The 22,838-nt window shown below is 42.7% G+C and overlaps 1 protein-coding gene across 1 annotated transcript in view; it reads right to left on the bottom strand.

The window, feature by feature from the left end:
* Positions 1 to 476: 476 nt before the first annotated feature.
* LOC137375352 (fibulin-5-like) overlaps positions 477 to 22,838 on the bottom strand; it is a 32,929-nt gene continuing 10,567 nt past the window's right edge. The window contains exons 5-7 of the mRNA XM_068042393.1: positions 17,986 to 18,111; positions 2,888 to 3,008; positions 477 to 2,205 (exon numbers count right to left, since the gene is read on the bottom strand). Coding sequence (XP_067898494.1) covers positions 2,175 to 2,205; positions 2,888 to 3,008; positions 17,986 to 18,111 — 278 coding nt within the window. The 3' untranslated portion in view covers positions 477 to 2,174. The remainder of the gene's footprint in view (positions 2,206 to 2,887; positions 3,009 to 17,985; positions 18,112 to 22,838) is intronic.

Here is a 22,838-nt window from a genome sequence, read left to right as displayed (position 1 = left end):
GAATCACAATGTAAATTAAGTGCATGATATGGGCAGGTGACCAGGCAGTCAATCTTATTAAAATGTGTCATAGCAGTTAAGATGCCCCAGACCTCATAGCCAAAAGTGTCATGGGAGCTTGACGCTGACCCCACCATCTGTATGCACGATTCCCATCCCAGGTTAAAATTGGGGTTTATGTGTTAATATTAACCCACTGCTAACTTAAAGAGAGCAGTGGGTCTGCATGATGACAGCGTGATGAGACACCATGCTGTTCATGTATTGGTGCCACGCCTCAAGAGCTGGTGATGGCAGCCGACTTGATGTAAGGGAAAATCGATTAATATCCTCCCAGCTCCCTTCACCCTCCTGAAGTTCAGGCCCTGACAGAGACCAAGCCTGTTGAGCTTTGGTGGCACAGCCATCCCTGCTGCCAGAAAGATAAGTGCAATTGCGGAGGGTTGAGATCCTGGGATGGAAACAGACCAGATTACATTTTTGGAGCCTGGAAGAGTACTTCTGTTCAGCTCTGGGTCTCACAAGAATAATTCCAAACTTACCTTGGTTGGGCCTCTTCAGCTCTATCATCTGAAGTCAGTGAAAATAAAAATTGGGTGAGATGTAGAATGGGCAGCTAATTTGCTATCACCCATTTTACACTATTGCATGAAGTTAAAATCTACCACATTATGTCCCCAGGTATTGTGTGACAGGGATATCATTATACCTTTCACATTGAAATTCCCATCACAGTACAACCTACATGCACAGCAGGCATTACAGATAACTATAGAAACATTTAATATAAGATTTTCTATTGGAGGAGGTTTGCCTCACATCCTCAATTTAATATATCAGATTATTAGATAACAGATATTAAAAATCTTACATTTGCATGTACCTCTTGTCAATTTACTGCATTTTAAATTACTGTAACCACATAAAAACTTGAATTTGCCAAAGTAAGTTAGCAATATTGTAATTATACCTAAGTAGAGATGCTGCAGGCTGGTGGGAGAGATTAGAGGATTCAGGGTGGTGAGTGACAACACAGCAATGGGGAGGGGAGGATACAGCAGTTGAGTTGTTTTCAAAGGGGAAGAGGTTGGGATAGTGATGGGCTGGTAGATGAAGAACAAGGTAATGGAAAGGTGAAAGGGTAGGGAGCACAATGCAAGTGAGTGGGTAGGGCAGAAGCATGAGTGACTGGGGGAGATGATGAGAATGAAGTTGGTGGGGGCCAAATATTCCATCCGGTGCCCATCCCAAATGCTGCGTGAAGCTATGAATTGGCATAGCAATTTTATAGAAAATACTTTTTGAAATACAACTTGCAAAGACAATCAAAAGCATTTACTTAGACTTCAAATTTAAACTGTGCAATTAGCAAGCAAATGTTTAATACCTTTGTGCACTATTCTAGCAGACGCCATAATACCTCCACCAAGATAGTACAGAAAAGGAATTAATACCACTTGAAATTCCTATTGAGTAACTTCATTGGATTCATTGGAAATGAAAATGAAATGGCCAATCTACAATGACAGTTTTACACCCAGGTAGTAATTTGAAAATCTACATCCAGGTCTTTCTAAGTAACAAAATTGTTTGGAGTAGCCTTTCAAATATTCTAGCACTAGTTTTATTAATTTAACAATGTGGCAGTTTTGAGCTGCTTCGTGCATCTAACGAGTGAAAATGTGAGTCTATCTGGTATCATGAAATTTTCATTCATATTGATCGATCAACAATTATACAATTAGGATTCTAGGAATGGAGTCCAATATAAAATTGATATAAAATTAAGCTGTACAACAATGAAACATTCTTCCTTCACTTTAACATCACACACTGTTATGCAGGTTGAGACCATGTAGCGTACCTTAGAGATTTCACTGAGCTGAAAATCTTTCCCTATCTAGTGTTCACATTGAAAAAAATTCAATATCACAGCATTAGTACAATATAAGCCAAACTAGTAGAAATAATCTATCTGGTAAAGCAAAATTTCCATTCATATTGATCAATTAGCAATTATGCAATTAGTGTATAGGTAGTCGAGTCCTAGGAAAGGAGCCCAATAAAAAGTCATATGAAATTAAACTGTACAATAATGAGGCTTTCTTGTTCCACTTGAGGAATAACGAAGATCACATAATGTTATTCAGGTTGAGACATCAAGTGCATTTTTCTCAGCTGGAAGTCTCTCCTTGTCCAATCTTGCTGCTTAAAAGAAATTCAACATCACAGCATTTGTACAATATTGATTGAGCTTAGTTTACATATAATTGTGTTTATACTTAAGAACTGATGAAATTACTTGTCAGAATATTACCTGAAATATATCTTATTGTAGTAATTATTTTCTAGTGGGCCTGCTTCTATAGCTTATACAAAAATATATAGCAAACAATGTTATTTTAATAATGTTTTTCAAAGAGGCAGAGTCTGGTAAATGAAAAAAAAACAACGATTTAAACAAATTATGTCCTGTGAGGTATCATCTCAATTGTATTGTTGGGATAAAGTGTCCCGGCATTTGGGAGGCACTAGCTTCTAGTACAGTATTGGGATAATAATCAGCAGCTTAGACACAGTGGGCTTGTTGGAATTCTTCTGTGCTATTTCTATGTTTCGATGGTAATTGCTGTCAAATTATATGTACAGCATAAATGACACTTTCTACATCTTAATAATTGCCCTTCACTAACTCAAAATGGTGCCTTTCTAATGAAAATATAATGAAGGTTGTGGTTGATCTCAGTTGTTTCCAGAAATTCTCATTGAGTTTAGGCAGAAAGTCATTAACAAAATAATATAAAGTAAAATATCTGTCGTTCAGTTGTGGGAGGGTCAGTTAATAACACAGAATGTACACATTTTATGGTTATTTTCCACAACATACCTCTTAACTTGTTGATGAATGAAATCTTGAAGACTTTGAAGAACTTCCCTTCTTATTTGTTGATCAGCCAAATTCAGATCCTCACTTGTGACAGTAAACTTCAGGATAACTTGGCGTTGTGCTGCACATAATGTGAAGAAGTGATTAATGATTGAAGCAAGCTATAGCCAGGATGTTCCTTCAATATTTCAGTTCTCTGACTATGATATAGATAGACAAGGTGCTCAATGAAATATGATGGTAATTTGCTTCCTTGACTGGTGAGTGTAAATCATGTGGTCGTGCAAATAAATTCTAGCTAAAAGAAAAAGGAAAACTGCACATGTTGGAATACTATAATAAAAGCAGAAAATTCTGTAAATACACAACAGCAACTGTGAAGAGAAATGAAAGGTCTTTCACATTTGAGGTGTATAACCCATCATAAAGTCATAAAATGAAAGCCATTCAGCCTATTGTGCCTATGCTGTTTTTCATTAGAGTTAATCCATTAGTCCCACTCCCCTGCTCATTTCCCAAAGCCCTCCAAAATTTTTCCTTTCAGATATTTATCTAATTCCCTTTTGAAAGTTATTATTGAATCTGTTTCACCATCCTTTCAGGCAGTGGATTCCATAACAACTTGTTGCATTAAAAACTTCTCATCATGACTCTGGTTCTTTTCCAATTATGCTTATTATGAGAGTGCTTCTATTTTTAAAAAAATATGTTTTTAAGGACTCATATTTAAATTGTGCAAATGGATTCATTTGGAAGTCTGAAGAAATGCTGGACTTTTTTTTTCACTGGGGTCATTGAAAGGACACTTGACTGAAAATAATTACTGGAAGAATCAAGGAGTGCTAAAAACAAGCTTTACTGGAGATCACCTGCCTTAAGCTAAATAAACAACAGGAACCTTGGACTAAGGGGAGATGTTTACAGAGAAGCCACATGTCAAGGTTTGTGGAGGTCAAGAGGCTGATGTTCTGTTTTGAGTTTGGACATTGTTTACAGTTCAGTTGGGGTGCGAGCTGTGTTGAAGACAGTTGAAGGTTAGCCCGTCAAGGAAAAAAACACCTAACTCATCTCTTTCCTCCTGATGCTGAAAAAACTCTGCATATTCAGTTTGATAACCGAAACCATCAATGTCACATTTCTCCTGAGAAGCTGGAAAAAACCTGCCACATTAATTCTCGACACCGCCTGAAAAGAACTGCTCCAGAAAAGATCCCACTGACCCATTTACATGTGCTCGGATGCCAGATAAAAAGGAACAACTGATATCTTTCCATATCATCTTTACTTTCCTCTTCAAGAATTCGCAAGTATTTGGCCAAAGTCTTCTTTCTTTGTCTTTTTTTTTGTAACAGAGCTCTGCAGAGAGGATTTCTTTATTTTTCAGTGTGTGTGTGTGGGTTTGCGTGTGGGGGATGGAAAATTGAACTTTCATATTTCAATCTGTGCGTTAATGCTTGCTCCGTAACTGGATAAGTCTTGTTTTTACAATAAATTGATAATTTTGTTTTTTATTCAAGAAACCTGGTTACTGTATTTTATTCTGGGATAAAGAGCAGAGTTAAAATACACATTGTGACCTGTGGAGAAGTGGGACTAGAAAAGACAGTGCACTCCTCCCACCTTGATCATAACACGCTAAATCTGTGTCCTCTGATTACCGACCTGTCACTGGAAACAATTTCTCCTTACTTATTTTATCAAATTCCTTCATGATTTTGAACACTTTTAATAAATCACCTCTTAACCTTCTCTTCTCTAATGAGAACAACCCCAGCTTCTATAGCACAATAAAAATAGAAAATGCTGGAAATACTTGGCCGATCAGGCAACATCTGCGGAGAAACAGAGTTAATGTTTCATGTCAATGGCCTTTCATCAGAACTCTTACAATAATACCAAAGCAAAATACTGTGGATGCTGTAAATCTGAAATAAAAGCAGCAAATGCTGGAAATACTCAACAGGTCAGGCAGCATCTGTGGAGGGAGAAACAGAGTTGATGTTTCAAGTTGATGACCCTTCATCAGAACCAGCTCCAGCTTCTGCAGTTTCTCTACATAACTAAAGTCCCACGTTTCTGATACCATTCTTGTCAATATTCTCTGCAATCTCTCTAAGGCCTTGATATTCTTTCTAAAGATTGGCCCCCACAATTGGACACAATACTCCAGCTACGGTCAAACCAGTGTTTTATAAACTTTAAGAAGCCGAGCATCAACTAAGCTTAGAATGCAGAATGTCAAGAAGACAAGGTTAAGGGCACTCTACCTGAATGCATGCAGCATTCGCAACACGGTAGATGATTTAAAGGCCCAAATAGAGGTAAATGGGTATGGATCGAATTGCCATAACGGAAACATGGCTACAGGATGACCAAGACTGGGAACTGAATATTCAAGAATATTCGATATTTAGGAAGGACAGGCAAAAAGGAAAAGGAGGTGGTGCTGCGCTGATAATAAGGGATGGGATCAGTACGTTAGTGAGGATCTCAGATTGGAAGAACAAAATGTGGAATCTGTTTGGGTGGAGCTAAGAAACAGCAAGGGGCAGCAAACATTGGTAGGAGTCATTTATAGGCTACCAAACAGTAGTGGTAGTGTGGGGGATGGTATTAATCATGAGATAAGTCAAGCATGTAGCATGGGTAATACAGTAATCATGGGTAACTTTAATCTGCATATAGACTGGGTAAACCTAATGGCACTAATGCTGTGGAGGACAAGTTTCTGGAGTGTGTTAGGGATGGTTTTCTAGAGTAGTATGTTGAGGAACCGATTAGAGAACAGGCTATTTTAGATCTAGTATTATGTAATGAGAAAGGGCAAAGTAATAATTTTCTTGTAAAAGAACCTTTAGGGATGATTAGGAATTTTATATTATGTTTGAAAGTGAGGTAGTTCAATCTGAAGTCAGGGTGTTAAATTTGAACAAAGGAAATTGTAAAGCTATGAAGGGCAAATTGGCTGAGGTGGATTGGGAAAATACATTAAAAGGTATGACAGAACATCGGCAATGGATAGTCTTTAAAGAAATATTACATAGTTTACAGCAACTATACGTTCCTTCAAGGCACAAAGACTCCAAAAGTAAAGACAGTCAACCAAGGATAACAAGGAAGTTAAGGATTGTATAAGATTAAAAGAAAAGGCCTATAAAGTTGCCAGAAATAGTAGTAAACCTGAGGATTGGGAGGATTTTAGAAGACAGCAAAGGAGGACAAAGAAACTGATAAATAAAGGGAGAATAGAATATGAATGTAAGTTAGCAAAAAACATAAAAACAGACTATATGCTTTTACAGGTAGGTAAAAAGGAAACATTTGACTAAGACAAATGTGGGTCCATTACAGGCAGAGTCAGGAGAATTTATAATGTGGAATAGAGAAATGGCAGAGAAGCTAAATGATTACTTTGTGTCTGTCTTCACTGAGGAAGATACAAGAAATCTCCCAGAATTAGAGATCCAAGGGATTAGGGGGAATGAGAAATTGAAGGAAATTATTAGGTTGTATTAGAGAAATTAATGGGGCTGAAGGTTGATAAGTACGCAGGACCTAATATTCTACATCCCAGAGTGTTGAAAGAGGTAGCTATGGGGATAGTGGATGCATTGGTGATCATCTTTCAAAATTCCATAGATTCTGGAGCAGTTCCTGCAGATTGGAAGGTCACAAATGGCACCTGACAGTTTAAGAAGGGAGGGAGAGAAAAAACACGGAATTACAGACCTGTTAGCCTTACATCAGTCGTTGGGAACATGCCAGAATCTATTCGGAAGGATGTGGTAAATGGATACTTGGATAATAATCATCTGATTGGGCATGGTCAACATGGATTTATGAATGGGAAATCATGCTTGACAAACCCATTGGAGTTTTTTGAGGATGTTACGAACAGAATTGATAAAGGGGAGTTGGTAGATGTGGTATACTTGGATTTTCAGAAGGCTTTTTATAAAGTCCCCCACAGGAGGTTGGTTAGCAAAATTAAAGCACGTGGGATAGGAGGTAATATACTGGCATGGATTAAGGATTGGTTAACAGGCAGAAAGCAGAGAGTAGGAATAAACGGGTCATTCTCGTCTTGGCAGGCTGTGACGAGTGGGGTACCACAGGCATCAGTGCTTGGGCCCAGCTGTTCACAATATATATCAATGATTTGGATGCGGGGACCAAATGCAGTATTTCCAAGTTCGCAGATGACACAAAACTAGGTGGGAATATGTGTTGTGAGGAAGATGCAATGTTAATTCAAGGGGATTTGGACAGACTTAGTGAGTGGGCAAGAACATTGCAGATGGAATATAATGTGGAAAAATGTGAGATTATCCACTTTGATAGGAGGAGTAGATGTGCAGAGTATTTCTTAAATGGTAAGAGATTAGAAAGTGTAGATATACCTGGGTGTCCTCATCAATAAGTCACTGAAAGCTAACATGCAGGTGCAGCAAGCAATTAAGAAGGCTAATGGTATGTTAGCCTTTATCGCAAGAGGATTTGAGTACAGGAGTAGTGAAGTCTTGCTTCAATTGTATAGAACATTGGTTAGACCGTACCTGGAGTACTGTGTGCAGTTTTGGTCCCCTTACCTTAGGAAAGATATTATTGCCATAGAGGGAGTGCAATGAAGGTTTACCAGATTTGTTCCCGGGATGGTGGGACTGTCCTATGAAGAGAGATTGGGGAAACTGGGCCTGTATTCTCTCGAGTTTCAAAGAATGAGAGGTGATCTCATTGAAACCTACAAAATACTTAAAAGGGATAGACAGGGTAGATGCAGCTAAGATGTTTCCCCTGGTTGCGGAGTCTGGAACCAGGGGACACAATTTCAAATTAAGGGGAAAGCCACTTAGGACAGAGATGAGGAGAAATTTCATTACTCAGAGGTTTGTGAATCTTTGGACTTCTCTACCCCAGAGGGCTGTGGAAGTTCAGTCATTGAGTATGTTTAAAGCAGAGATTGACAGATTTCTAAATACAAATGAATAAGGGGATATAAGGATAGTGGAAGATCAGCCTTGATCATATTGAATGGCAGGGTAGGCTCGATGGGCTGAATGGCCTACTCCTGTTCCTATATTCCTATTAAGGGGAAGACATAAGAACAAGTAACAGGCCTTTTGGTTAAAGTGGACAGTTGGAACTCCAGCCTACAGAAACCAAGCCCAATCACCTTGGGTCTGCAGGAAACTAGGTTATATGAGTTTATTGTGTAACTAATAATTACTGCATTTTGTGTCTGAGCAATAAATTTGCATTTGGACAACACACTGGAGCCTGAACTGTGAGGAATCACTTAAATGAGTTCAAGAGATTTCTATACAATAATGTTAGATTTTGCAGATGCTGGAGCTGGTAATCTTGGAAGGTGCTAGAGTACCCAGGAAGTACCGTGGAGGAGATGGATGGGTGTTCAGGATGGGACATGCAAAAGGTAGTAGGGGAGAATGAGAAAGGGGGAAGATAAGGGAAAATAGTGCAGGAGGTAGTGGGGTTAGTTGGTGCTTAGAGTGGAATCTGGAAAAGGCGAGAAGGGAGCAAGAATGAGGTAACATCTAGGTGCTTGTGCAGGAGATGGCATAGGGAATAGTAAGTGTGAATGAACAAAGAACAAAGAACAGTACAGCACAGGAACAGGCCATTCGGCCCTCCAAGCTTGCGCCGATCTTGATGCCTGCCTAAACTAACACCTTCTGCACTTCCGGGGCCCATATCCCTCTATTCCCTTCCTATTCATGTATTTGTCAAGATGCCTCTTAAACGTCGCTATCGTACCTGCTTCCACCACCTCCCCTGGCAGCAAGTTCCAGGCACTCACCACCCTCTGTAAAAAATTTGCCTCGCACATCCCCTCTAAACTTTGCCCCTCGCACCTTAAACCTATGTCCCCTAGTAACTGACTCTTCCACCCAGGGAAAAAGCTTATGACTATCCACTCTGTCCATGCCACTCATAAGTTTGTAAACCTCTATCATGTCGCCCCTCCACCTCCGTCGTTCCAGTGAAAACAATCCGCATTTTTCCAACCTCTCCTCATAGCTAATGCCCTCCAGACCAGGCAACATCCTGGTAAACCTCCTCTGTACCCTCTCCAAAGCCTCCAAGTCCTTCTGGTAGTGTGGCGACCAGAATTTCACGCAATATTCTAAGTGTGGCCTAACTAAGGTTCTGTACAGCTGCAACATGACTTGTCAATTTTTATACTCTATGCCCCGACCGATGAAGGCAAGCATGCCGTATGCCTTCTTGACTACCTTATCCACCTGCGTTGCCACTTTCAGTGACCTGTGGACCTGTACGCCCAGATCTCTCTGCCTGTCAGTACTCCTAAGGGTTCTGCCATTTACTGTATACCTCCCACCTTCATTCGACCTTCAAAAATGCATTACCTCACATTTGTCCAGATTAAACTCCATCTGCCATTTCTCCGCCCAAGTCTCCAACCGATCTATATCCTGCTGTATCCTTTGACAATCCTCATCATTATCCGCAACTCCACCAACCTTTGTGTCGCCTGCAAACTTACTAATCAGACCAGCTACATTTTCCTCCAAATCATTTATATATACTACAAACAGCAAAGGTCCCAGCACTGATCCCTGCGGAACACCACTGGTCACATTCCTCCATTCAGAAAAACACCCATCCACTGATACCCTCTGTCTTCTATGACCGAGCCAGTTCTGTATCCATCTTGCCAGCTCACCTCTGATCCCGTGTGACTTCACCTTTTGTACCAGTCTGCCATGAGGGACCTTGTCAAAGGCTTTACTGAAGTCCATATAGATAACATCCACTGCCCTTCCTTCATCAATCATCTTCGTCACTTCCTCAAAAAACTCAATCAATCAAATTAGTAAGACACGACCTCCCCTTCACAAACCCATGCTGTGACATCGCGTTCAGGGTGAAATAGCAAAAAATAATAAGACAGCAGGGGAATGGGTGTAAATGCTGCTGCTGCTGCTGGTGCCAAGTAGGGAGAGGCAAGTGCTGGACAGAAAAAGTAAGAGTAGGGGTTAGGCGATGTAGTGTGTGAATATGAGGTATCTATTAGGATGTGAACAAAATGAAGTGCATGCATGAAATTTGAGAGTGGTTTGGGGTGCAAGAGTACTGTGTTTTATAATTGTTACGACCAGGTGAACAATATGTCGATGGGTCTTTCACTGTCTTTACCTGGTTTTATTGTAACAGGGTTTAATTTTAAACACATTGTGTTTTGAGCTCCCCTTTTTGTGAATCCTTGTTCACAGTTTCCAATTATCAAGCAAAGAACTGAGCACACACAGGCTTTCTTTGGTCTAAAGCGGAAAGAGGAAATTTATTAGACCGTAAACTCTAATACGGTTCATGTCTACGGATATACGATGCGCTCACGCTAGCATGCACACGCGATATAAACATACAGATAGGAATAGAAAATAACAGAAGAAAAGATAAGTAGAACAGTTTCAGGCAACCTCTTGTTACTGTTTCTCAAGCTTGCTGTAGTCCTTGATTGACGATATGGTCTGGCGTTTTGTTTGGGCCCAGTATTAGTCTTCTTAAAACCTTGTTCACGTAGGAAATCTTTCTGTCTTTTAGTTTCACGTGTTTTCACAAGATTCAGCTCCATGGGAAGAGATGAAGGCAGGCAGACAGACAGGTAGAGCAGGAGATGTTCTCAGTCCAGGAGACGGTCTTTACCCCATGAACACACAGCTTTGTCTCTCTGTCAATTCCTTTGTTTGGGAGTTCAAACTCTGCAACAGCCAGTCAGTCATGTGACCAAAACTGGTCTGACCACTTCTGTGTATTGGAGAAGCACTGCTGAGGCCCAATTGTTTCAACATTGTCTGGTACTATATAAATGTCCTTCCAGTCAGGGTTTGCAATTTTTTAAGTTTTAATGTTTATGTGGTGAGATAATGTGTGCCTCAGTCTTAGCAGTTGGGGTTTGCCTGACATAATGTCTTGAGCTCTTTTCAACCTTGATATTTATTTTTATTCCCTCCTTGGCCTTGTGACTTTCCCTCGCTATCTGACCTTAATGTATGTTTATTTCAACAACTTTGTCAATGTGAATTTTAGCTATTCCCTCAATCATTCTTTTTCTCTGGTCTTAATCTCTTTGTTTCTGTCCCTTGACGACAGCAAACTGGACGCTACATCCAGATTCCTAATAGAAACAGTAAAAGATGTCAAACCACACGACGTCTTCAGCAAACCTGCAGACGGAGCACAGTGTAGATACACATGGTCAAGATCGGACGGGTCTGCCCGTTCCAGGATTGACTTCCTGTTTGTGTCCCATGCTGTCACGGTCGGTTCCACCGACGTCAAGCCGGTGTTCTTCTCCGACCACTGCCTCTTACTGGCCGACTGTCACTTACAGGATGACCAGCGGGTTGGCAGGGGGACATGGAAGCTCAATGCTACACTGCTAACCCCAGAGAACGCTGAGGAACTCAAAAGGGATTACAAAGGTTGGAGATCCGTGAAACCCCTGTTTGAGTCTCCGGTGCACTGGTGGGAAGCGATCAAGGAGAACATCAAGAAGTTCTTATCCTCAAAAGGTGTTCAGAGGGCGAGAGAGAGACAGAGAGAAACGTCCCGACTCCAGAAAATTGTGTAAAATCTGCTCCGGCTGCAGTCGATGGGGGGTCGAGGTCAAGGAGGACCTCCAAGAGGTGAAGAGCCAGCAGGCCTTGATCTTTGCCACGGAGGCCTCCAAGATCATCTTCCGGTCGAGAGTCCGCTCCATTGAGCAGGATGAGACTTGCTCGCGTTACTTCTTCCAAAAGGTACACACAGAGAGCTCTGTTATCAGCAGCCTGAAGGAAGAGGATGGCTCGGTAACGTCTTTGCAGTCCGACATACTAAGGATGAGTAAATCCTTTTATGCTGGGCTTTATGATGCGAAGCCCACAGACAGCAGAGCCTCCCAGTCCTTCCTGTCATCTACCACAGCGGTCTTAGATGACAGCATGAGGGAGAGACTGGACAAGCCGCTAACTCTGGACGAGCTGACAAAGGCCGTCGAGTCCTTCGAGACGAGTAAAACTCCCGGAAGCGATGGCTTACCGGTTTAGTTGTATTCGGCTCTGTGGGACTGGATCAGCCCAGACCTGCTGGAAATGTACGAAAGTATGCTCCTGGCCAGCAGCATGTCAGAATCCATGAGGAAAGGCATCATCACCCTCATCTACAAGCGGAAGGGGGAGAGGGCAGAAATCAGAAATTGGCGGCCCATCTCACTGCTGAATGTTGACGACAAGATTCTGTCCAAAGTCATAGCCAGTCGAGCAAAGTCTGCTCTGGAGTAGGTGATTCACCCCGATCAGACCTGTACTGTACCCGGCAGGAAGGTCTCCGATAGTCTCGCGCTACTCAGGGATAAGACCGCCTATGTACAGGATAGGAGGGTGGACACCTGCCTCATCAGCCTGGACCAGGAGAAGGCTTTTGACAGGATATCGCACACCTATATGATGGACGCGCTTTCCAAAATGGGGTTTGGGGAGGGAATCTGCAATTGGATCAAACTGCTCTACACCAACATCAGTAGCGCCATCTCAATCAATGGGTGGGAATCGGAAAGTTTCCCGATCCAATCTGGAGTCAGACAGGGCTGTCCTCTCTCCCTGGTCTTGTTTGTTTGCTGTATTGAACCCTTTGCTGAGTCTATTAGGAAGAATGCGAGCATAAGAGGGGTGACAATCCCAGGCAGTGGAGGCACTCAGGTTAAAAACTCCCTGTACATGGATGACGTCGCCGTCTTCTGCTCGGATCCGCTGTCTGTGTGCAGACTGATGAGCATCTGCGACCAGTTCGAACTGGCCTCGGGAGCCAAAGTCAACCACGGCAAGAGCGAGGCCATGTTCTTTGGGAACTGGCTGACCGATCCTTTGTCCAATTCACCGTCAGGTCAGACTACCTGAAGGTGCTAGGAATATGGTTCGGAAGGGCCGGGGCGTGCACCAAAACCTGGGAGGAGCGAGTAGCCAAGGTACAACACAAGCTGAGCATGTGGGGGCAGCGATCTCTCTCCATTGTGGGTAAGAACCTGGTCATCAGGTGCGAGGCACTCACGTTGTTGCTGTATGTGGCGCAGGTCTGGCCCATACCCCATTCCTGTGCTGTGGCGGTCACCCGAGCCATTTTCCGCTTCATCTGGGGATCCAAAATGGACTGGGTCTGGAGGGACACGATGTTCAAACCTCTGGATAAGGGCGGGAAAAATATACCCAACGTGGCCCTCATCCTGATGACTACCTTCGTGCCGATTGCATCAAGCTGTGTGTAGACCTCCAGTACGCAAACTTCAAGTGTCACTACGTGCTGAGGTTCTATCTGTCCCTGGTGTTGCAAAGGATGGGCCTGGTCACATTGCCGCAGAACGCTCCATGCAGTTGGACTGTGCCGTACCACCTATCCTTCCTGGAGCAGTTTCTGCGAAAAACACCTTTGACCACCGATCCATCAGGCAGTGGTCTGCACGGAATGTCCTCAAGGCCCTACGGGAAAAGGAGACGGTGGATCCTGTCGGATGGTTCTCCGAGCAGACCGCCAAAGTCATTTGGTGGAATACTTCATCACCAGAACTTTCAAACAAGCACCAAGATGTAGCTTGGCTGGTGGTGAGAAGAGACCTCCCTGTCAGATCCTTCCGGCACGCCCGAAGTCTCACCCCCTCCGCACAATGCCCTCGCGGTGGCTGTGGTGGGGAAGAGATGGTTGCCCACCTCCTCCTGGAATGTGTCTTTGCAAAGCAGGTGTGGAAAGAGATGCAGTGGTTTTTGTCGAGGTTCATCCCAAGCAGCTCTGTAACACAGGAGTCTGTGCTCTCCGGGCTGTTCCCAGGGACGCACATCAAGATAAACATCAACTGCTGCTGGAGGACTATCAATTCAGTGAAAGACTCCCTTTGGTCTGCCCGAAACTTGCTGGTCTTCCAGCGCAAAGAGTTGTCCACGACCGAATGTTGCAGACCGGCACATTCCAAGGTCCAGGACTACCTGCTGAGGGACGCACTAAAGCTTGGGGCAGCCGCAGCAAAGGCTCAATGGGGAAAGACCACAGTGTAAGGCCCCCCCACCAAGCTGAACGGAGGGGCTGGATCCATGGGAAACCCCTTGAACTGTATCAGGAAAATTTTCATTTGCTGCAAAATGTAAAAATGTACATGGCATGACAAATGAAATGGAAGGGTTGTGAGGCAACTCATGATTGTATTGAAGGAAACTGGCCTCCTTTGCACTGTTTGTATTTTTTGAATTGGTGCTGTTTGAAACTGTTTGGTAATGTATTTTTTACAGATTTTTATGAATAAAGTATATTTTGGAAAAAAAAAAGTTTCTGTCCCTTGATCTCAGTCTCTGTAATTCTGATTTCTATGCCCCCAGTATTTTTTTCTCCATTTGATCCGACCCTGGCCTTTCCCTCTGTCTCTCTCCCATTTTTCTATCTCTAGCTATCTCTTTTTGTCCCGATTTCTCTATCTTTTACTAATACCTCTGCCATCTCTCTTTTCCAAGCAATTTCCTCCATTTTATGTCTCTACCTTTCCATTTCAATCTTTCCTTCCTTATTTTCTCTCATTTCTCTTAATTTTTCCTTTGCTTTTTCTCACCCTTCATTTATGACTTCTCCTGGTTTCTTGGCAGTCTGGAACCTGTGGATTTAATGCCTTGGGTCTACAGCTGACATTACACTAGAATAGAGATTGTGTTCTCTGTGGCAACGGAGTGGCTGAAATTCCTATGTCAGAGGAGGGAGATCTGTAAGCAGGGTGCGAATTTGTGTGCCAGAACATTTGCAAGTAGGCATTTTAATTACGGAAGGAAATGTTCTTGCTGTGATGGCAAATATAGCAAGAAGGTTAGGCTCTTTAAACATATTTGTTTAAAAACTTGGAGCACAGAGCTCTGCCAGGGCTCAAAAATGTGGCAAACCATTCAACAAAATGGTGTTTCTTGGAATGGTGCCTGAAGACTAGCATTTTACATCATTGAGAGGAGGGCAATGAAGTGAGGCCACCAGGAAAGCTGCCAATTTAATAGTTAGGAAAAGGCAATAAGTGTTACAGGGACACTACTGGAAATAGAACTGGACAATGAAGATTGAAGATGTTCCAGTGTTATCAGTGGTGAGATGGTGCAACTACTGAGATTTCTGCAGAGCCAGTTCCCATTATAAATGCAGACAATGGAATTTATGGGCTGCATTTTCATGGTTGTAGCGAGCTTTAAAACATGCACGGCACACGCGCAAGACATGCGCCATGTAACCTCCACGATATTTCACGTGGTGGCTCATTAACATGGAGGGAGCAGACCGCCCACCCCCGATGATGTAGAGCGGGCGGATGCAACATCCCCGGCAATGGCATCCGGTGCCATTTTAAAAGGGCTTCAAGCCCTTCAGTGCCATTCAAATGTTTAAAGGGACAGGTTTGGCAAAAGATTAAAATAAAATTGCACACACACTTTCAATCCCCTCTCCTTGCCCCCCCCAAATGAATAATCCATTTATTATTTGTCCTCTTCCCCCCCCCCAAAAAGTAAGTTTTCGCTCACGAGCTTTCCCCACCAAACTTACTTTCTTTTAACCTTCAACCCCTTCCCACCAACCCCTTAACCAATCACATTGTGTTATGCTGCCCCCCCCACCCTGTAAAATTCACTCCTTCCCCCCTCCCCACCAGTGTCACGCCTTGAATCTCCAAATGGAGATACGAAGGCACCGGAGTTCCAGTCACCGGCTGGAATATTGGCATGGGATGGCTGTCTGGATAGGGTAAATGTTTATGCATGCATCAACATTTATTTAAATATTTAAATTCAGGTTCCACCATTGAGCGACAGGGAGCTGCCCCAAGGCCTCATCGTTGCCGGTTAAATGGGGAGGAGCCTTCCCGGCATTGAGGCCTGTGACAGGCCTCTCCCGGAAGTATTTTAAGAAAGAAAGAAAGAAAGAAAGAAAGAAAGAAGCCCCTCCCTCACACACTAAACTCCCACTTTACACTCTGTGCACTCAAATTTATTTTCTTCGTAATTTATAGTTTCCCTCCTTACCAAACTCCCTCAATTACAAAACTCCCTTCTTAACACTCTGTGCCCTCCAGCAGCACTCAATGCAGACAAGCAGTATTGAGAGTCCCCTGAATTTATACACTGAAAACAATGCCGTGTCAGCTCTGCTAGAGCTCAGAAACCAGCTGACGTTAGCTATCTAATTAACTAGCTACAGCTACTCTTGGAGTGTTAGTGTACCCCTGTTTAAAACTGCAAGAAACCTAACTTACCTCTTTACTAAATAAGGAATTTCAATTAATTGTTAGATGTAAACAAAACAAAAACTAGTCTTGAGAGATTAACCCTTAAAATTTACTCACTTACCAAACTCCCTTCTTCACACTCATTGCAGCGTTAATGTGAGTCCTCTCACATAATGCCCAGAATGTATATTGCAGTGAGGTTTCTTCTTACCAAGCCTCCAGATGCCAACATAATCTTGACAATTTGATTGTTAATCAGTTTAACCCAATGTCTCCTCTCTGGCAATGCAAAGGGACAGGAGACGCCCTGGGCATCCCAGATAGACAATGTGATGACTGACTGGCAGTAAGAAAACTCCAGTGTTCCAGCATACCTCTGATGATAACAAAAATCCTTATCCGATAATCACATCGAGATGTAATCAACTTTGATGGGACACAAAGCAAATTCTGACATTCTCCCCTAATGAACCTTATTTGTAAACTCTGGTTCATTCTTTCAATTATGTTAACCTACGAGCTGGATCACCTTCAGTCCACAATCTTAAAAATTACGAAGTAGCAACATTTACTAATAATTTGTTCATGGGGACTGTCAAGAAAACACAATATGCCAAATGAGAAATATTAATTCATCAGTTGGAAACATACATTAAATTTTTAGTGGAAAGAAATCCTACAGTTAACTTAAAAAAAATGACAGCCAAAATGACCACAGCAATTTGCTTCTGAAATACCTCACATTCCAGAACATCGAATTGAGACACAAGTCTAACAAGAAGCCCAGCCAGGACAATGCTTTGTCTAGCTGAGTACATTATCCAGATCACATTCGTTAGCAGTACATTCAAAGCCATCATGAGACATTCATGAGTGGAGATGTCCCACCAGGGGAAAAACACTGATAATACCACCTGGGAGGGGTTTTGGGCTTTTCGACTTTGGACATCATTAAAAACAAAGGGGATTGAGAGAACCATGTGACCACCTCCCCAGGCTGTGTAAAACTGGGAGTTTTATAACACAAAAAAGAGAAAGGCTGGAACTGAGACTACAACAGCAGAGAAGGCAGTGTGCCTCCCTTTCTCTCTCCAGGAAACATCATGTTTGAAAACCATCTGTGACTGTGGACCCTCCAAGCCTAAAGATTGCTGCCGAAACCAGGGGAAGAAAGCCACCTACAAGACTGCCTCCAAGAAAACCATGAGCCAAGTGGGCCAGCCACAAAGTGCACTTTGATCAGGCAAAGACTTCAAGAGTACAACTCCAGCTGGAACACCACCAAATCACCTCACCTCAGACTGTGTATTTAACATATATTTATTTTGGACTTTAATCCAACCAAAAAAACTATTTCCACTCTGTAATCTATTTGTGTGTGTGTGATTCTCATGCGACAGCCTTTCGCATGAGACAGCTAACTTTTTCCAGCTGCGTGAATGTATAGCATATTATTTATAAAAACGGGTTTGGCTTGTTGAGTATAATAAATTTACTGTTTTCTTATTTAAACTCAAGAAAACCTGTCCGATTGGTTCTTGCACGATCACATTAAAGGTAAAAGGTAAAACACTCACTGAGGTGGTAAACACAACCACTGTTTAAAAAGGAAGAAACCCTGATGCGGTAAAATAAGAGGAAGGGCAAGAGGGTGACTGTGACCCCCTCCTCAGCTGGCTGTTACAGGAAATTTCAAAAGGCCCACATAAATAGGCAAAATTCACCGGATCTGCAACTGATTCTCAAACTAGATTTGCAGGGCATTGAGAACAGTTGGATGGAGAGTAATTTCTAAATCATCAATTGCAGAGAAGCAGTGTGTTTGAAGATTTCCTACCATCACAAAGAGAAGTGTTCATCATGTTGATGCCGAAGCCAGGGTGGCAACTGCAGTTAAAGCCACCAATTTTATTGGTGCAGATTTGCTGACAAGTTGCTGTGTTGGTGGCGCATTCATCGACATCTGCAGTAAAAAGTCCAATTATTTTCCAGTCAGTTTGATTGATATTCGACCACACATTGTCATTATACAGCACATGCTTTCAAAACATCATGATGCCTTATATAATCTTAGATTCCTCTATTCATTCAACAGCAATATCTTTAGGATTGTTTCTCTTTCAAGTATAAAATTGCATATAAACTTACTAAATGTATGGAGACTATGGACCATGACTTTCCTCTCCTTCCTCAGCAAAGTACAATGTTCCTGGCCCCAATTATGTTACCTGGCAAGAGCATTGAATAATGGAATGTCCAGAAATGCATATCACAAAATTTTGAGCAGAAATTGGGTACTTACTCCCCGCCAATTCCATTAACTAAAGCCTTACCGTTCAGGGCGCTCTCTGGTGGAAATGTTGTACCTTTCACCAGCAAAAGAGGTTGGTTTGCTCCTGTATGCCTAAGTATAATGATAGGTTTGCCTGCCTCACTTGAGGGATGTTGAGTTACTTTTCCCTTTGACAGAAATTCATTATAACCTTTGGGTATCTTATTCTTAATCTATACTCTCACTTTAGTTTCTGTGTCTGGTTTTACAGCTGCCATTAAAGCTACAGCCCTGGTCTGCTGAACTTTTAATCAGAGACAGAGGCTCTTTCTCAGCATTAGTTTTGTGTACCCCAATAAGTCCCATCGGTTTACCTCGTAACTTCCAGCATTCTGAGCAAAGATATCCCACCTTGTGGCAATGATAACAGTTTGGCTTGCGAACCTCACTTCTACCCTCAGCACCTTCCTTTCTGGCCTGAGGAGGTGATCCTGGGGCATTCCCAACCTCCTTCTTGTTCCCGACTACTTGCCTTCCTTTCACTCTCCCACTTTCTATCCTTCTCGGGTTTATGGGGGTGAGGGACAAAATGTTTTGGCTTATTCGCAAACTCAAAATCATCAACAATTTTCACTGATTGCCTGGCTTTTAACACTTTTGGGTTATCTACATAAGTTCTCACTACCGGAGGGATTGAATTTTTAAACTCAAGTGGGCCTATTGCTGTGCTCCTCGTTGGAAGAACTGTATGACGCCTGCTGCAACTGAAATACTTTGAATGCCTATCTATTAAAAGACTGTTTCGCTGAATTCGCCTGAAGACTTCCAAGTGGCATCTGATTATTATACTCTGAGACACCTCATCAATCGGGAACGTAACCCACCAGGACGTACAACCAGCTACTTATTTTATTCCCAAGAAACACCATTTCTAAAACTGGTTAGCCATTGATTTTTGAATGTGTGTGTGTGTGCTTGGGGTTAAGAGAAATACGAAGTTATAAGGTCTTTAGGCATAAGTTTATCTCAAGAGTGTTTACGATTCAGTTTATTAATAAATAGTTAATTTGTTGTTGTTTAAAGATACCTGGTTTAGTCTGTTTTATTCTGCGGGGTGGGGAGGGGGGTGTTACTAAAGTGTTTAATTTGGCTAATTTCCAGTAGGTGGGAAAACTTTAATAATATGCTGCGAACTGTGGAGTGATGGGACTGAATTGACAGTGCAATACTCCCGCCTCGGTCGTAACAGTATGCTGTACTGGAAAGATGGTGAAAGGCAGGGTATCTACTGTAGGGACAATAGCAGAGGTGGCTTTTGAGATAAGGCAGGATGTCTGATGACCATCTCTCTCCATTTCAATTAAGAGAGAGAGCCAGAGTAACAACGATTGATAGATTGCAGGCCTCGTGAGGACTAAGATATAAATAAGGCTATATGGAGACTATTCATAACTGGAATATTGATGGGGATAACAAACATTCCCCATAATGTGACCATTACTTAGGTCATCAAACCATCTGTAGAGGCAATATATAGAGGGTGAGTTCATTACTGACCAATCTAATTATTATAAACTAATCAAGAAGAGACAATGTATGGAAGGTGAGGTCATTCCTGATCAAATGAAAGGGTTAAGTTGGAATATGGACCAAAAAAGGAATGAAGAAACTCTCGGTGAGGGATAAAAGAAAGGTGCTGAGAGACACATTGGCATACACCAACAGAAGAAGAATCAAAGATCATCAGTCAATAGTGAAGAGATATGTGCTGCAGTCAACCACAGGTCAAGGAATGTGACTGCTTACCACTGCATTTTGTTAAGTATCATGTTTTTGTACTCATTGTGATAAACTTAATAAATTTTGTGAAGCCTGTGAAAACACATTCGTAACCAGCATGGTTTCTAGCTAGTCTGAACTGAAACTCAGAATCATTACCGTGGAGAAGGAGACCATTTGGCCCATCGTGTCCGCATTGGCTCTCTGAAAGAGCAACTCCATCAGTTCCAATCCCCTGCCTCCTCACCATAACCCTGCACATTCTTCCTTTTCATATAACTGTCTAATTCCATTTTGAATACTTCAATTGAACCTGACTCCATCACGTTCTCAGGCAGCACATTCCAGATCTTAACAACTCGCTGCATGAAAAAGTTTTTCCTCATGTCACTTTTGCTTCTCTTTCCAAATATTTTAAGCCTGTGCCCTCTCATTCTTGATCCTTTCAGGAGTGGGAACAGTTTCTCTCTATCTACTCTGTCCAGACCCCTCATGATTTTGAATACCTCTACCACATCACCTCTCAGCCTTCTATTCTCCAAGGAAAACCGTCCTAACTTCTCCAATCTATCTTCATAACTGAAATTCCTCATCCCTGGAACCAATCTCGTGAATCTTTTCTGTACTCTCTCCAATGCCCTCACGTCCTTTCTCAAGTGCGGTGCCCAGAATTGGACGCAATACTCCAGCTGAGGCCGAACTAGTGTCTTATACAAGTTCAACATAACTTCCTTGCTCTTGTACTCTATGCCCCTATTAATAAAGCCCAGGATACTGTATGCTTTATTAACTGCTCTCTCAACCTGTCCTACCACCTTCAATGATTTATGCACATATACACCTAGGTCCCTCTGCTGCTGCATCCCCTTTAGAATTGTACCCTTTATTCGATATTGTCTCTCCATGTTCTTCCTACCAAAATGAATCACTTCACATTTCTCTGCATTGAACTTTATCTGCCACCTGTCTGTCCATTCCACCAACTTGTCTATGACCTTTTGACGTTCCACACTATCCTCCTCATAGTTCACAATGCTTGCACGTTTCGTATCATCTGCAAACTTTGAAATTGTGCCCTGTACACCAAGGTCTAGGTCATTAATATAGATCAGGAAAAGCAAGGGTCTCAAAACTGATCCCTGGGGAACTCCGCTACAAACCTTCCTGCAGCCCGAAAAACATCCATTAACCACTATTCTGTTTCTTGTCACTCAGCCAATTTCGTATCCATGTTACTACCGTCCCTTTTATTCCATGAGCTACAAGACTCCTCACATAATAATATAAAAGCAAAATACTGCGGATGCTGGAAATCTGAAATAAAAACAAGAAATGCTGGAACCACTCAGCAGGTCTGGCAGCATCTGTGTAAAGAGAAGCAGAGTTAACGTTTCGGGTCAGTGACCCTTCTTCGGAACTGACAAATATTAGAAAAGTCACAGGTTATAAGAGGTGGGGGTGGGGCAAGAGGCAACAAAGGAGGTCTAGATTGGACCAGGCCACATAGCTGACCAAAAGGTCACGGAGCTAAGGCAAACAATATGTAATGGTGTGTTGAAAGACAAAGCATTAGTACAAATTAGGTGTTAATACACTGAATATTGAACAGCAGCAAGTGCAAACCTGAAAAACACAGTGAGTAAGCAAACTGAACAAACTAAGATGAAATGAAATAAATGCAAAAAAAAGATTGTAAAAAATGTAAAAAAGAATGTAAAAAGAAAGAAAAAAAAATCACTAAAAATGGAAGTAAAATGGGGAGCTGTCATGCTCTGAAATTATTGAACTCAATGTTCAGTCCGGCAGGCTGTAGTGTGCCTAATCGGTAGATGAGATGCTGTTCCTTGAGCTTGCATTGATGTTCACTGGAACACTGCAGCAATCCCAGGGCAGAGATGTGAGCATGAGAGCAGGGGGGAGTGTTGAAATGGTCTTGCGAACTGAGCGGAGATGTTCCGCAAAGAGGTCACCCAGTCTGCGCTTGGTCTCCCCAATGTAGAGGAGACCACACTGTGAGCAGCGAATACAGTATACTACATTGAAAGAAGTACAAGTAAATCGCTGCTTCACCTGAAAGGAGTGTTTGGGGCCTGGGATAGTGAGGAGAGAGGAGGTAAATGGGCAGGTATTATACCTCCTGCGATTGCAGGGGAAGGTGCCATGGGAAGGGGACGAGGTGGTGGGGGTAATGGAGGAGTGGACCAGGGTGTCACGGAGGGAACGATCCCTTCGGAATGCTGACAGGGGAAGGGAGGGGAAGATGCGACTGGTAGTGGCATCACGCTGGAGGTGGCGGAAATGGCGGAGGATGATCCTTTGGATATGGAGGCTGGTGGGGTGAAAAGTGAGGACAAGGGGAACCCTGTCACGGTTCTGGGAGGGAGGGGAAGGGGTGAGGGTAGAGGTGCGGGGAATGGGTCGGACACGGTTGAGGGCCCTGTCAACCACAGTGGAGGGAAATCCTCGGTTGAGGAAAAAGGAAGTCATATCAGAAGCACCGTCATGGAAGGTAGCATCATCAGAGCAGATGCGTCGGAGACGGAGAAACTGGGAGAATGGAATGGAGTCCTTACAGGAGGTAGGGTGTGAAGAAGTGTAGTCGAGGTAGCTGTGGGAGTCGGTGGGCTTCATATCATGTG

Source organism: Heterodontus francisci, chromosome 11, assembly GCF_036365525.1.
Source record: "Heterodontus francisci isolate sHetFra1 chromosome 11, sHetFra1.hap1, whole genome shotgun sequence".
Lineage (NCBI taxonomy): Eukaryota > Metazoa > Chordata > Chondrichthyes > Heterodontiformes > Heterodontidae > Heterodontus > Heterodontus francisci.
Note: the sequence above shows the minus strand (reverse complement) of the source record. Positions and strands in the feature narration are given on the sequence as shown.